Source organism: Nyctereutes procyonoides, unplaced genomic scaffold (genome assembly GCF_905146905.1).
Source record: "Nyctereutes procyonoides isolate TBG_1078 unplaced genomic scaffold, NYPRO_anot_genome, whole genome shotgun sequence".
NCBI lineage: Eukaryota > Metazoa > Chordata > Mammalia > Carnivora > Canidae > Nyctereutes > Nyctereutes procyonoides.
Genome location: NW_026575133.1, coordinates 7,673,560 through 7,688,815, shown reverse-complemented (window position 1 = coordinate 7,688,815; position 15,256 = coordinate 7,673,560). Strand labels below are relative to the sequence as shown.

General features: G+C 43.9%; 1 protein-coding gene across 1 annotated transcript in view; it reads right to left on the bottom strand.

The window, feature by feature from the left end:
* The window catches only part of WBP1L (WW domain binding protein 1 like), a 67,798-nt gene extending 53,508 nt beyond the window's left edge, over positions 1 to 14,290 (bottom strand). The window contains exon 1 of the mRNA XM_055300050.1: positions 14,113 to 14,290. Within this exon, the coding sequence (XP_055156025.1) occupies positions 14,113 to 14,202 (90 nt within the window). The 5' untranslated portion in view covers positions 14,203 to 14,290. The remainder of the gene's footprint in view (positions 1 to 14,112) is intronic.
* Between the last annotated feature and the right edge of the window lie 966 nt (positions 14,291 to 15,256).

Below are 15,256 nucleotides of genomic sequence, written 5' to 3'. Positions count from 1 at the left end.
TGTTAAAGGACTCATAAAGTGTTCTTAATTGTGAGACTCCTCAGAAGCTTAACTGTAAAGCACACACATCATGAGTCTTCAGGAGAGACAGTGGATTTCTTTGACCACATGGGCCTCTTATCGCAGAAATGGCTGCATCAAAGCCGTCTCTGGGTGACGTTGATAGAAGCAGCCAGCCAACTCAGAGAAGGTAAGCAACTGATTCCAGAGTCATGAGAATAGGGGGTAGCACGGGAGAATGCCAGAGGCCCAATAGAGTCTAGTCGAAAGGAAAACCCTCTGGACAGTCACTCACTGGAATTTCATGAGAAGATTTTTGTCCCTTGTAGTTAGATAAGGGTCTTTAAAATGGGCAAAGATGGGACGTGTGGGTGGCTCAGTGCTTGAGCATCTGCCTTTGGCTCAGGACCTGATCCCAGGGTCCGAGATCGAGTCCCACATCAGGCTCCTTGCAGGGAGCCTGCTTCTTTCTCTGCCTATGTCTCTGCCTTTCTCTCTCTCTGTGTCTCTCATGAATAAATAAAATATTTTTAAAAAATAAAAATTAAAAAAATAAAATATTTTTAAAAAATAAAAATTAAAAAAAATAAAATGGGCAAAGAATTGAACAGACATTTTTTTGTCCAAAGATACATAAGAACATGAGAAAACGTTCAACATCATTTGTCATTAGGGAAACGCAAATCAAAACCACAATGAGGGTGCTGGGGTGGCTCAGTCGGTTAAGCATCTGCCTTCAGCTCAGGTCATGATCCCAGGGTTCTGGGATTGAGTCCCAAGCAGGGCTCTCTGCTCAACAGGGAGCCTGCTCCTCCTTCTCCCTCTGCCTGCTGCTTCCCCTGCTTGTGCTCTCTCTCTCTCTGTCAAATAAATAAAGTCTTTAAGAAAAAAACCCACAATGAGATACTACCTCATATCCATTATAATGGTTATAATAAAAAAGATAAATAATAACAAGTGTTGGAGAGGATGTACAGAAATTGGAACCCTCATAATTGCTAGTGGGGAACATGGCATGGTAAACAGTCTGGCAATTCCTAAAAAAAAGTAGACACAGAGTTATCACATGACCTTCTAGGTATATCCTAAGAAAAATGAACACAGATATACTCACAAAAACTTGTATAATGTTCATAGCATTATTCCTAGTACCCCCAAAGTGATAACAGCCCAAATGTCTATGAGTTGAATGATGGATGAATAAAATATGTCATACTCATACAACAGAATATGAATGGAAAGGAAAAAAGTACTGGCACCAGCTACAACATGGATGAACCCTGAAAACACTATGTGAAGTAAAAGAAGCCAATCACAAAACAAACACGGTGTTAGGATTCTATTTACATGAAGTGTTCAGAATGGGAAAACCCACAGTGGCAGAAAGTAGAGGAGTGGTTGCCAGGAGCTGGGGTCTGGGAAGGGGAGGGCTCAGGAAGGGAACCCACTAATTGATATAAGGTTGCTTTCAGGGCACCTGGGTGGTTCAGTGGTTGAGCAACTGCCTTCGGCTCAGGGCATGATCCTGGGGTCCTTGGGATCGAGTCCTGCATCGGGCTCCCTGCATAGAGCCTGCTTCTCCCTCTGCCTCTCTCTCTGTGTTTCTCATGAATAAATAAATAATCTTTAAAAAAAAATAGGGGATCCCTGGGTGACGCAGCGGTTTAGTGCCTGCCTTTGGCCCAGGGCACGATCCTGGAGACCCGGGATCAAATCCCACGTCGGGCTCCCGGAGCATGGAGCCTGCTTCTCCCTCTGCCTGTGTCTCTGCCTCTCTCTCTCTCTCTCTCTCTCTCTCTCTCTGTGTGTGTGTGTGACTATCATAAATAAATAAAAATTTAAAAAAATAGATACAGGGTTGCTTTCTGGGGTGATGAAAATGTTCTGAGATAGACAGGGGTGATGGTGGCCTAATCTTGTGAACATGCTAAAAACCAGTGCACTGCACACTCTGCAAGGGTGAACTTTACGGTATGTGAATTATCTCAATAACGCTGTTATTATTTTTAAAAAGCCTCAGAAAACATCCTCACCTCAGAACAGGAAGTACAGTATGCATTGGTACAGGACACTGTGCCGAGAGCCGACAGACCTGCGTGTGGTCTAACACTATGGTCAGAATGGATGTCCAACCACAACTCCCACGCCCAAGACAAGGTACACTTCTTTGCTGGTGATAACCTGACGCTTCCTCACTGGAGAGGGCACAGCGATGTACAGATCAGGATAACAGTATATATATATATATATATATATATATATATATTCTAACTTTAACTTAACCTGTTCTAAGAATAAACAATTTCCATACTTTATTATTAGAAAACAATTTCTGGAAAAACACCCCTCATCAGACTGCCAAGGGTGGTGAATATGGAAAGCGAGTCCACATGCCTTCTGGACAAGGAGCTCACTAAAATATACTCTTAAATTCTTCCACTGGAAACAGATCTTGGGTCAGTCAGGAAATAAGAAAGTCTTAAGGCTTCCCAAAGCTTAAAAAAAAAAAAAAAAGATAATTGTACAGGCTAACATTTACCAAGTAATTACTAGTGGCAGGCACTGTTCTAAGTGCTTTGTAAGTACTAACTCAATTAATCCTTACAATAACTCAATTAACCTAAACAATAACCCTATAAGCTAGGTGCTATTATCCCATTTTACAGATGAGGATACTGAGTCAACCAATTAGCCTAAGATTATATGGAGGTAGTCTGGCTCCAGAGTCTACACTCTCACTGATGGTATTTCCAAGAATTCCTTCTTCTGGGATGACCACCACAGAAGGGTGGTTCATGAGACTTATGTGCCACACAGCAACTGGCCAACAGTTCCAAGCCACCTGCCTGACATCTTCCAGGCACCTACTAACCACATCCTTCAACACCTCAGCAGGCCACAGCTCCGCTTCCCTAGCTCCAGGCACACTGCCTTCCTCCTTCACAGCAAAGGGAGCAACCTGGTTTGCAGACAGGGAGGAGACTTGAAGCTAAGCAGATTGAAGACGTAAATGGGTTTTTGAGAAAGAAAATGTGAGAAAGGCATGTGGAAATGTTCTCCACATGCCTGTGTTGAGTCAGAAGAAGGCACACCTTTGAGGATAAGCTGAAGGTACAGATGAAGACATGTTGCTTACACAATGTGTGGGGAAATGAGCCCCCAAATAGCCTATTGCTGGGGATGTACACTGATAAAACCACTTTGGAGAGCAATCTGGCACTATCCACCCCAAACTTCCAAAGTATATACCCCACAACCCCACAATCCCCAATTCTACTCCTAGGAACCCAGACTACAGAAATACATAGAACAATCAATGTTCACTATAACACAGTGTGAAATGGTAAAAACTCGGATACAATGTATGTTCAGCTACCTAGCAGTAAATAAATCATGGTCTAAGGCAATAATATATAAGAGGTTTTTTGTTGCTATTTTGGTTTTTTGTTTGTTTTTGCAATTCTATGCTCACTTCTGAATGCCATCCCTCTCCTTTTTTTCCTCTTCTTAAGGCTTTCCTAAACTTTGTCAACTCTCCTTATGATTCTTTCACTGTTTACTTATTTTCCAAGTTTTTGGGGTTTTGATTAATATTATTCTTTCTTTTCTTTTTTTTTTAAGATTTCACTTATTTATTTGACAGGGAGAGAAAGAGTACAAGCAGGGGGAGTGGGAGTGGGAGAAGCAGGCTCCCCGCTGAGCAGGGAACAGATGCAGTGCAGGGCTCAATACCAGCACCCTGGGATCACGACCTGATCTGCGGGCAGATGCTTAACTGATTGAGCCACCGAGGTGCCCCAACATACAGGCGTTTAAAAAAAAAAAATCAGAGGTACATATGCAATACAGAAAGAAGTCTACAAAGGATGAAAAACTGCATGTTGTAAAGTACCACATATAAATTATCTCAGTTTTGTTTTAAAACCAAATGAAAATTGGTACATCTGGGTGGCTCAGCGGTTGATCATCTGCCTTTGGCTCAGAGCATGATACTGGGATCCTGATAGAGTCCCACACTGGGCTCCCTGAGAGAAGCCTGCTTCTCCCTCTGCCTATGTCTCTGCTTCTCTCTCTCTCTGTCTCTTACGAATAAATAAATCTTTAAAAAAATGAAAAGAAAATAAAGAACCCTATCCATACCAACAATTTTATATTTATATATAGGAGTTACTTTCATATATATATATATATATATATATATATAATGTTAAAACTATTATTTTATATAATATAAACATATATATGGGACTCCTGGGTGGCTCAGCGGTTGAGCATCTGCCTTTAGCTCAGGGCGTGATCCTGGAGTCCCGGGATCGAGTCCCACATTAGGCTTCCTGTATGGAGCCTGCTTCTCCCTCTGCCTGTGTCTCTGCCTCTGTGTGTCTCTCACGAATAAATAAATAAAATCTTAGAAAAAAATCTTAGAAAAAAACAAATATATATACATATATGTTAAAACTAATACCGTACCTATAAATATTCAGCATAAGCAGAAAACCCACCAAAAACACACACCAAACCACAAACTTTCACTTTTTACTCTAAGCATGTCTGTCTATATTATTTATCATTGTACGAAGCGTGTGTTATTTGTGTGTAATTAAAAACTGACGTGAAAAGGTAAAAGGCACCTTAAAGCTCAAAGAAATGCAGCAATCCGGTCGAAGGAAGGAAAAGGAAAAGAAAGTCAGTAGATCAGGGGATCCCTGGATGGCTCCTGGTTTAGTGCCTTGCCTTTGGCCCAAGGTGTGAACCTGGAGTCCTGGGATGGAGTCCCTGCATGGAGCCTGCTTCTGCCTCTTCCTGTGTCTGCCTCTCTTTCTCTCTCTCTGTCTCTCATGAATAAATAAATAAAATCTTAAAAAAAAAAGAAAGTCAGTAGATCTTGTGCCAAATCAGACTGGTACAGGTTTTCTGCTTTTCCCCAACAACCTGCAGACACGTGGGGTGGGGGGTGGATTTGCATATTTAAAGACAAAGGACTCAAGTAAAAAGAAAGAACACAGGATGAACTTCTTACCCTAGTCAACTCTATATTCAAATCCCAAAGAGCTACAACACTCCAGTGTCAAAAGCCAAATATTAACCTTCCCTCCCAAATGAACCTCAAAGAGAGAAAAATCATTTAGATCTGATCAGTCAACTAAGTTGTGGTTTTCCTCTCATTTCTGTGTTTGGTTGGATTTTAATATAGCTGTCGTGAACGGCCAGGCGGAATTTTAGATAAGGAAGATAATTTCAGAAATGGAAAACAAAAAAGCAGCAGGTAGGATTTCGAAAAACGTGCATATTTTCTTCACAAAACGCATGCCTCTGACCTGCAAGAATGTGTAATGACACAGTGTTACAACATACAATCTGTCTTGCTTGATATTTAAAAATCAAAACAGGCATGTTTTTATAGCTTTACTCTAGGATCCACCCTTCCAAGCTACAAATATTCTTGCAACATCTTACATTCACTTTTACCTCTTCCAAAGTAAGTTCAAATTAATTTTTTTTTAAATTTATTTATGATAGTCACACACAGAGAGAGAGAGAGGCAGAGACATAGGCAGAGGGAGAAGCAGGCTCCATGCACCGGGAGCCTGACATGGGATTCGATCCCGGGTCTCCAGGATCGTGCCCTGGGCCAAAGGCAGGCGCTAAACCGCTGCGCCACCCGGGGATCCCAGCAAGTTCAAATTAAATTCTTTAGAACATCTAAGATCATGAATCAAAACTTAGGCCAACGCACTCCTGACGGCATTGATGGCACCAGGAATGGATGATCCATAGCTCATCTATTTTCCCGCATAAGAAAGTATGGAAAGAAGAAAACCAAAAGTAAATAAATCCAAGCTATGGGAACGTAGCTGAGTAAGCGAGAGTATCCGAAAACCCCAGTCCATCCAACGTTGTGATCTCCAAGTCTGAGACCATGACCTATTTTAATTCCCACACTGGGAAAGCCCAGAATTGTATCGACAAGCCACATAATTCAATAGAACAAGATCTGTTTCCCCTTTCCTTACCTCCCAGATTGCAATGTTCCGGATTTATTGATTATTTCTTTGTTTGTGGTTTCCACATCACATGCATTTTTTTTGCCAGACTTTGCTCCACCTAGTGGAAATACAAAGGACGGTCCAACAGGGAGGTGCCCATAAGCCAGACCTCAGCCTGTTGTATACCACCAAGTAGACAGATCACGAAGACCCACTGTCACTGCTCCCTGTTACTCAGTAGCTGCTCTGACTGCCTTATGGTAGAGTTGGTGGCCCCGGTGGTAACCACAATTGGGGTTACAGGGCAAAGAATGAATCCACATCATTGTACCACCTGGATCCTTTTTTTTTTTTTAAATTTTTTATTTATTTTATTTATGTTAAGCACACAGTGAGAGAGAGAGGCAGAGACACAGGCAGAGGGAGAAGCAGGCTCCATGCACTGGGAGCTCGACGTGGGACTCGATCCCGGGTCTCCAGGATCGCGCCCTGGGCCAAAGGCAGGCGCCAAACCGCTGCGCCACCCAGGGGTCCCTACCACCTGGATCCTGATGGTCCCTCAAGAGTTAGTCCAACAGGAAAGCAAGAGATGTGATGCTCTCAGGTGAACCGATGGCCAGGCATTCAAAAGGCATTTGGAATTGTTAATCCAAAATCATCTGAGATACCCACAGTATACTTAAAGAATTGCCAGCTACCAAAAAAAAAGAAAAGGAAAGAAAAGAAAAAGAAAAGAATTGCCAGCTAGTGCACAAAATCTACAGATGTGCTGCATCATGGGGGCTTGAAAGAGAAGGCTTCTCCTGAGGTCACACAGCCACCCTAATCTAAGTTCCAGTCAGCCCACGGTGACCCTGAGAACACCTCATGGTTTCTGTAGGCTGAGTATGTGACAACAAACCAATGTTTGTGGAGCTGAAAATGAGAGTAGATCCAAGATGTAGAATGGGGAAAGGAAAAAGTTCTAAGAACATGTCTTGGTTCAGATTGATTATGAGGCCATGGAGGACCCTGAGAAAAGAAAGTAACTGGCATCAGGCTTTCAACTGGGGTGAAAACAAACATGTTCTTAAAATGAAACCACAAGGGCAAACCAAAGAAAGAAGAAAGAAAGTTTAAGGTTGGGCGAATAAGGGAGGCTCATCTGCTTACTGAACCACAAACTAAAAAAAAAATTTTTTTTTTCTCAAAAATGTTTTATGTTGCCTGACAAAGCCAGGCTGACTGGCAACATGTTAACAAATCTGAGAGTAATCAAGATTCAGGATATTAAAGCTTTCAACTGTCCCATCTAAAATTTGTTGTCAGAGGTTACTTCATATACTTCACAATGTTATGTTCTCTCTTCATAGGAAGGTTAACCTCAAACCCTGTGATGATCAGAATGAGCTGATATGGGAAGAGCAGGCACTGCTAAACCAGTGTCTGGCCATCTCCACACCACTGACATTTTGGACTAGACGATTCTTTGTTGTGGGAGGCTCTCCTTTGTGACAGGAGGTTTAGCAGCATCCCTGGCCCTGAGCTGTGACAACCAAAAATGTTTCCAGACACTGACAAATGTCCTCTGGAAGGGGCACAATTATCCCCAGTTGAGAACCACAACTCTAAACATATAGGTTCACCACAAACGTTTCCTACAGGGACAAAATTAAACTCAGATATAGGACAGATTCAAGGAAATCATTCTCAAACTCCCCAAATTTCAGCTTCTGAACTCAATTTGAGAGCTGATACTAACTTATCAACAACCAAATCCACTCTGAGGACCACAAATAATAACTATTATTTGTGATATTATTTTGTGATAATTATATTTAATAGCGATTAAATGTATTCCAAGAGCTTTATATATATCTTTTCACCTCACAGCAAGCCTATGAGGTACATACTATTATTGATTCCATTTTATAGATGAGGACACTGAGGCACAAAGAGGTCAACAACTTGCTTCTTCTACTTAGAAGAGTCAGGTTTGGATCTCAGGTGGTCTGCCCCTGGAGCCCACAACCTCACCACTGTGTTGGACTTACCCCACTATTCCCACACCAGAAAGCTCTTAGATCTGCACTATTAAGTAGTCAGTGACCACATGTAGCTATTTAATTTAAATTAATTAAAATTAAATATCATACCAGCCTTGGAAAAGTCTAGTGTCCCTTAAAAGGTTATATATAAAGTTACTATGTGACCCAGCAATTTCACCATGAAGTATACACCCAGGAGAAATGAAAACTTATGTCTACACAAAAAAACTTGTACATGCATGTTCACAGCAGCATCATTCAAATTAGCCCAAAAGTAGAAATAGCCCAAATGCCCATCATTTGATGAATAGATAAATTAAATGTAGTACATTTATATGACTGAATGTTAACTAACTACAGAAAGGAATGAAATGCTGATATGTCAGCATGGATGAATCTTGGAAACATGATGCTAAGTGAAAGAAGCCAGTCACAGAGAACCACCTAGAGTATGATGCCATTTATAAGAAATGTCCAGAATAGTCAAATCCATAGAGACACAAAATAGATTAGTGGCTGCCAGGGGCTGCAGGAGGTGGGGATGGGATGGGGAGGGACTGCTAATGGCAATGGGGCTTTTTTCTAGGGTAATGAAAATTTCCTAAAATTACATAGTAGGGGTGTCTGGGTGGTTCAGTCAGTTAGGTGTCTGATGCTTGATTTCAGCTCAAATCATGATCTCGGGGGTTCTCTGCGCTCAGCAGGGAGTCTGCTTGTCACTCTCCCTCTGCTTCTCCCCCTTATCCCTTGTGCTCTCCCTCTTGCACAAATAAATTCATTAAATCTTAAAAAAATGAAACAAATAAAATTAGGTAGTAGATGGTACACAATTCTGCGACTTACTAAAAAGTCATTTCACATACACTTTAAAAGGGTGAATCTACTGGCATGTTAATTATGTCTCAATACAGCTGTTATAAAAAACTAGATGTCACTAAAAATTCAGTTGCTCATCTATCCGAGTCACATTCCTAGTGCCAATAGTCACATGTGGCTAAGTGGTTAGTTACCAAAACAGACAGTGCAAATATAGGACATTTCTAACATCACAGAAAGTTCTACTGGACTGCACTGCTTGGATGAATGGATGAAAGGCCTCTTTACCGTATAACCACAGCCTACCTTTCAAGTGTTTTCTACTTCTACCCTCCTCCACATACCCGCATAGGAAGCTTCCACCACAGACTACATGCCACCTCCAAACACATCCTCCATTTTCACTTTTCCCCAGGCTGGAATTGACTTGTTTCCCTTCCCAACCTTTAAAGCCTGGCCCAAATGCCTCTTCTGTGAAGCTTTTCCTAAATCCCACCTTCCCCTGGTCAGAGCAGAATCAATTGTTCCCACTGTCCTTTGTTTGCACATCTGTGCCTCTGGGTTACAAATCATTATGCGTGTGATCTGTCTTTTCCAGCAGATTACCAGCTCCTTGAAAACAGAGGGATTCAGTTACTCATCTGAGGGCTCCCAGAGCCCACCTGCATTAACAGTCTGCTGCAGAGTGAACATTTCAGTAAATGATGGCTGAATTCTACTGAAAGGACTTCTGGAAACTCAAGGTGTTGATCTGAGACAACTTCTTTAAAAAAAAAAAAAGATTTTATTTATTTATTCATGAGAGACACAGAGAGAGAGAGGCAGAAACACAGGCAGAGGGAGAAGCAGGCTCCATGCAGGGAGCCCAATATGGGACTCGATCCCAGGACTTGAGGATCATGCCCCGAGTGGAAGGCAGATGCTTTAACCGCTGAGCCACCCAGGTATCCTGAGACAACTTCTCACTTTGGTTTATAAAACAGACTAAGAAAATGAGGGAAGGGGAATTAGAGTCTAGACATTCCATCTCCCACTATTTGATGAGAAGAAATGATGCTAATCACACCAAAATGCTGTTTTTAAGAAGGAAGAGTGGAGTAGAGCTTCTGGACTGAAACCTGGGGCATACTTGGTAAGAGGAAGGGGCAGAGAGTATACTATTGAGAGACGAGGTAAGACAAAAACATCAGGAATTAGGACCCCCAACCAACTCAAAGTTTTAAGCGTGGCAGAGGAAAGGTAAGGACTGTATCTCTAGAGATTAAGCTGGGTGGCTTTAAAGAAAAAGACATCTCTACTAAAATGTTATTTTTTTTAAAGATTTTATTTATTTATTCATGAGAGACACACACACACACAGAGAGAGAGAGAGAGAGAGAGAGAGAGAGAGAGAGAGAGGCAGAGACACAGGCAGACAGAGAAGCAGACTCCATGCAGGGAGCCTGACGTGGGACTCGATCCTGGGTCTCCAGGATCAGGCCCTGGACTGAAGGCAGCACTAAACCACTGAGCCACCCAGGCTGCCCCTAAAACGTTATTTTAAATAACATGGTCAGATTGTTCTAGTTGAATCTAACCAACAATAGAAAGAAACTCTATGTATCTCAATACTTATTTAACTAGAAGAGACAAATGCCAAGGGCTCACTGGCAACTCGACTATTTTTTTTTTACTCTTTATGGATTTAAGGAATAACACCTGAGTCACAGTAAGGAGCGTTAAGTCTAAGTTCATAATCTCAGAAGTGAGCTAGGCTGATAACGTTTCTGGGCCAGAAATGATAGTTCCAGTGGAGAGCTGGTAACAGGGAAAGCAAGCCACTATGTGTTATATAAACACGTATACCATATATTTCTGATATTAGATACGTATGTCTAGTATAAAAAGATTGTATTTGATAAAGGCACTTCAAAGGGAAAAAATCACTGTAAGACTAGATCGGGCACGTTCAGGATGGTATGGCTGTAGACAAAAACACAGTAAGACACCCACACCATGTTCAATACAGAATGAGTAGAGCAAGTCCTCCTCAATTCAGTTAGTTGGAAGACCCTTGTTGAAATAAGGACAGTGAGTACCTGAAGTGCGTCCTTTGTCAAAATGGTCTCTGAATATTTTTCTTCTTCACTATTTTTTTTAATTTTTGTTTAGTTTTTATTTATTTATGATAATCACACACAGAGAGAGAGAGAGAGGCAGAGCCACAGGCAGAGGGAGAAGCAGGCTCCATGCACCGGGAGCCCGACGTGGGATTCAATCCCGGGTCTCCAGGATCGCGCCCCGGGCCAAAGGCAGACGCTAAACCGAATGTGCCACCCAGGGATCCCACTATTTTTTTTTAAAGATTTTATTTATGTATTTGAGAGGGAGAGGAGAGAGAGAGGGAATGAGAGTGCAGGAGCAGGGGGAGGGAAAAGCAGATTCCCAGCTAAGCAGGGAGCCTAAGGCAGGGCTCAATCCCAGGATGCTGGGATCATGACCTGAGCCAAAGGCAGACACTTAACCGACTGAGCCACCCCAGCGCCCCCTCTTCACAGATTTCACAGGCAAAAATCAACAAAAACCCAAACAAAACAAAAAACAAATTGACTAAACAGTGGTGGATTCAGAGTTAATAATTATATAGTAGCTTCCATTCCAAAGGTTAAAATTCAAAACACAAATGTCACTATAGATATCTAGTATTCATGGGCAGAAAGAAACAAGGGTACCAGGTGGGGATCGGAGCACTGGGTATGAGGGTGGTCGGGAAGAGGGAACCCACTCATTACCAAACGTTCTCTTCTCTGCAGGAACTGTAACTACATAATAGCTGCTGGTCAATGCTAGCATCCATCCAAATGGAACAAAGTACAAAAGCCACCCTGTCCCCAAAATAAGTATTGGAAGTGCCAGAGAAATGATAAGAAAGCGGCCTATGATCAATAAACTGCAATTAGGGCATGACATTGAAGATCCCCTCCCACATCTTCTTGCCAACTCCAAAGCTTCTGTGACCTGCTGGCACCTCCACTTTCCATCCTTCCACTGCCAAAGAAGTGGATCTGGTTCCCACCGTCAACTCAGAGGCCCACCACTGTTCTTCCATTGGGGTGAAGCAGCCACAAGCCCATGGCTCTGATCTCCTAAGGCTCCAATATTCTTAAATTAACCCTCTAGCAGTATTATTACTGGATATTGAGAACACCCTTTCTTTACCTAAATGTAGAAATAGATGCAAAGGCGAAGCAGTAAGTTTGTTCTATATTTTGTTCTGTCAACATCTATATATTTTTTAAGATTTATTTATTTATTTATTTATTTTAGAGAGAGAGTAAGAGTGAGCATTGGGGGAAGGGGGAGAGGGAGAGGGAGAGGAAGAAAGAATCTCCAGCAGACTCCTTGCTGAATGAGAAGCCTGACCAGGGGCTCAATCCCACAACCCAAGCTGAAATCAAAAGTCAGACACTCAACCAACTGAGCTACCCACGTGCCCCCAACATCTGTACTTCTTAACTTTATCAGTCCTAAGGGTTCTGACTTTTCCAAGAAATAAAATTTCTTTCTCCTGCCAGTTTATGATTTTAGCTAGGGAAAAGAACCCCAACAAGATCTTGATGCTAGCATTGACCAGCAGCTATTATTAAAATGGAAGGGTCCCAGCCCTACAAAAGGGAATATGTTGGGCCAGAAAATAAGCTCTAGTTCTTTCACATGCTATTTCAAACATACAGAAATAGATTCTGGTGGGGGAAACAGAGGATACTTCAACAGATAAATAACAAATTGTGGTACAGTCATATAGTGGAATACTATTCAGCCACAATAAAGGAATGAAGTACTGGCACCTGCTACAATATAGATGAATCTCAAGAACATTATGTTAAGGGAAAGAACACGGACACAAAATATCACAAAGTGTAGGATTCCATTTATATACAATATCCTGAATAGGTAAATCCACAGAGACAGAAAACAGATTGGTGGCTGCCAGGATCTGGGGGAAAGGGAAATTAGGGAGGAACTGCTTAAGGGGTAGGGGGTTTTCTTTTGAAGTGATGAAAATGTTTTGGAACTAGATGTAGTGGTTGCATAACATTGTGAATGTACAAAACACCACTGAATTGTTCACTTTAAAGTGGTAACATGGTTTTACATGGTTTCTGTCATACGAATATCGTTCCATCTTAAAAACTAATTTTTAAAAGAAAGGATACTAGGCGGGCAAAACAAGATGCAGATGTGAAAAGGCAGCCCATAAACTCCCAGGGAAAAGATAAGTATTTTTTCTGGAACTCTGCTTCTACTCTTGATCACAACGCAAAGTTCAAGCACCAAGCTGTACAGACTCTGCCATCAGCCGTGTGCGAGAGTGTGTGTGTCTATTCCTTTCTGAAAAGACAGGGAAGAGAACAGAAACTGAAGAAAATAGAATGGTAAAGCCTTGCCAAACGCAAGGGAAGGAGGGGTGATTCCCCCTGCTGCACCCCACCCAACTTGGCACCAGGAGTAATGCTCCCATTAGGGTTTCGAAATGCCAGCCGGAGCTGGAATCAGCACAAGCAAGCTTCTCTGCCTGGATAAAAAGCAAGCCACCCAGCAAGAAAAGCTGGGGTGCTCCATTTGCTGCCCATATTGGCAGCAGCACCACCCTTTGCTCAAAAGCCCTGAACTGGCCTAGATCAGCATCAGTGGCTGGCTTTCCCAGGCCAGCCAGCCTAACAGCAAGAGCTTGTAATAGCTCCACTGTGCCCTCATCCTGAGGGGTCCCGATCCGCTTCATCCCGCAGGCCTTCCAAGAGTCTGGCCTCCAACACGTTAAAAACGGAGCCAAGATGCCCTCGGAACTTTTCCCTGTCCAGCTTGAAATAAATATCCTCTCAGCCCCTCCTCCCTCTCAGGCCAGCTCAACAGCCGCCGTACCCCTACCCGCACACACGTACACAAGGCATCACTCACTGCCTCGGAGACCTGCTGCCCGGGGGGACACGAACGCGCCCCCCATGCCTCAGCCTCGCACCAGCCACCTGACCTAACTGCCCTCTCAAAGGCCCCTCACTCGCTGAGCACCGCGCCTCCGCCACTTCCCTGACACCCAAACAGGTGTCCCCAGCTCGACACCGACGCCCCCTCGAGCCTGTCCACCCCAGGCACGGGAGCCCCTCTCAGGACCCCTCAACTCTTGGCAGCAGCACTCCTCCGGCCCCCTCCAGCCAGGCAGCGACGCCGTCTTCAGCCCCCTCCAGCCAGGCCTCGACGACCCCCAGGCCCCCAGGCTGGCCCGGACGCCCCCTCCCCCTTACCTGCGGGGGTTCAGCCCTGGCTGACAGGGGGCTGGGCAGCGCCTGGAGGAGCAGGAGCGCCATGCCACCCAGGAGCCTTCTCCTCTCCATCCCCCTCCTGCTCCTGCTCCTCCGCCACGGCGCCGCCACCTCCCTCCTCCTCCTCCCTCTCCTCCTCTTCCCTCTTCTTCCTTCTTCCCTTCTTTTCCTGTTTCACTCTCCCCTCCCGCTTCCGGCTCTGCTCCACCCCGCCCCAGCCCAAACACCCTCCCACACCCCGGGCAGGCTCTCCAGTTCCAGCCCTTCGTGGGCCCCTGCCCTTCGCCCATTGACCAAAATAGCTGTCGATCAAATAGAAGTTCCGCCCCCCCATGAAGACGGAAGACCGGAGGGATCTAGCCAATGAAAAGTGGGAGGAAGCCGGGCCATCTTGAGTGCGGCACGGTGGTGTAAATGCCTCCCACGCCACCGAGAGTGGCGGAAGTAGCTCCGATCGGGGGCGGGGCCACGTGGTGCGAGCATTGACAAGCCTCTAATCCGGGTGCCGCCATCTTGAGCGTGGCGGAAGTAGTAGATTGCTGCACTTCAGCAAAGAAAGGGAAGGGGTAAAGTGATTCTAAAGAGCGTCAGAAAAGAGATTGTGTTTTAGAAGGTAACAGGGCGCTCCTTAAGAAGAAAACAACTGCAGTCTAAAAAATCTTTTGACGTCTTTTGCTTTGAAACGCAGCCCTGGTACCAGGGCCCCTCTCCTTGGTCTCAAGACGCCCGAGTGGTAGTTTAAGGTTAATTTGAATTCTACGAAATAGTAGCTTTACCTGAGGCATGGTGCTGTGTCACCCCAAATCTCGGGAACGAAATTCTGTTGATTCTACCTTAGAAACAGATCTGAAATCCACTCCCATTGTTTCCATCCCCATTTCTCATCTTGCAAAATATAAACGGTCTCCCCTGCTGGCCCTAGCTGCCAAGCCTTCCCTCTCAATTCCTGCTGCGCTCCCCAGCAAGGGTGCTCTAGACAAAGCCAAACATCATTGTCTTAAGGCTTTCTCTCTTAAAAATACTAAAACTACCTAGGGCATATGTAGTCCAATCTCCTCAATATGGTCCTCTCTTGTGTCCTGACCCCTGCCTCCTCCTTTTTAACTCATAACCTTCCGCCACTACA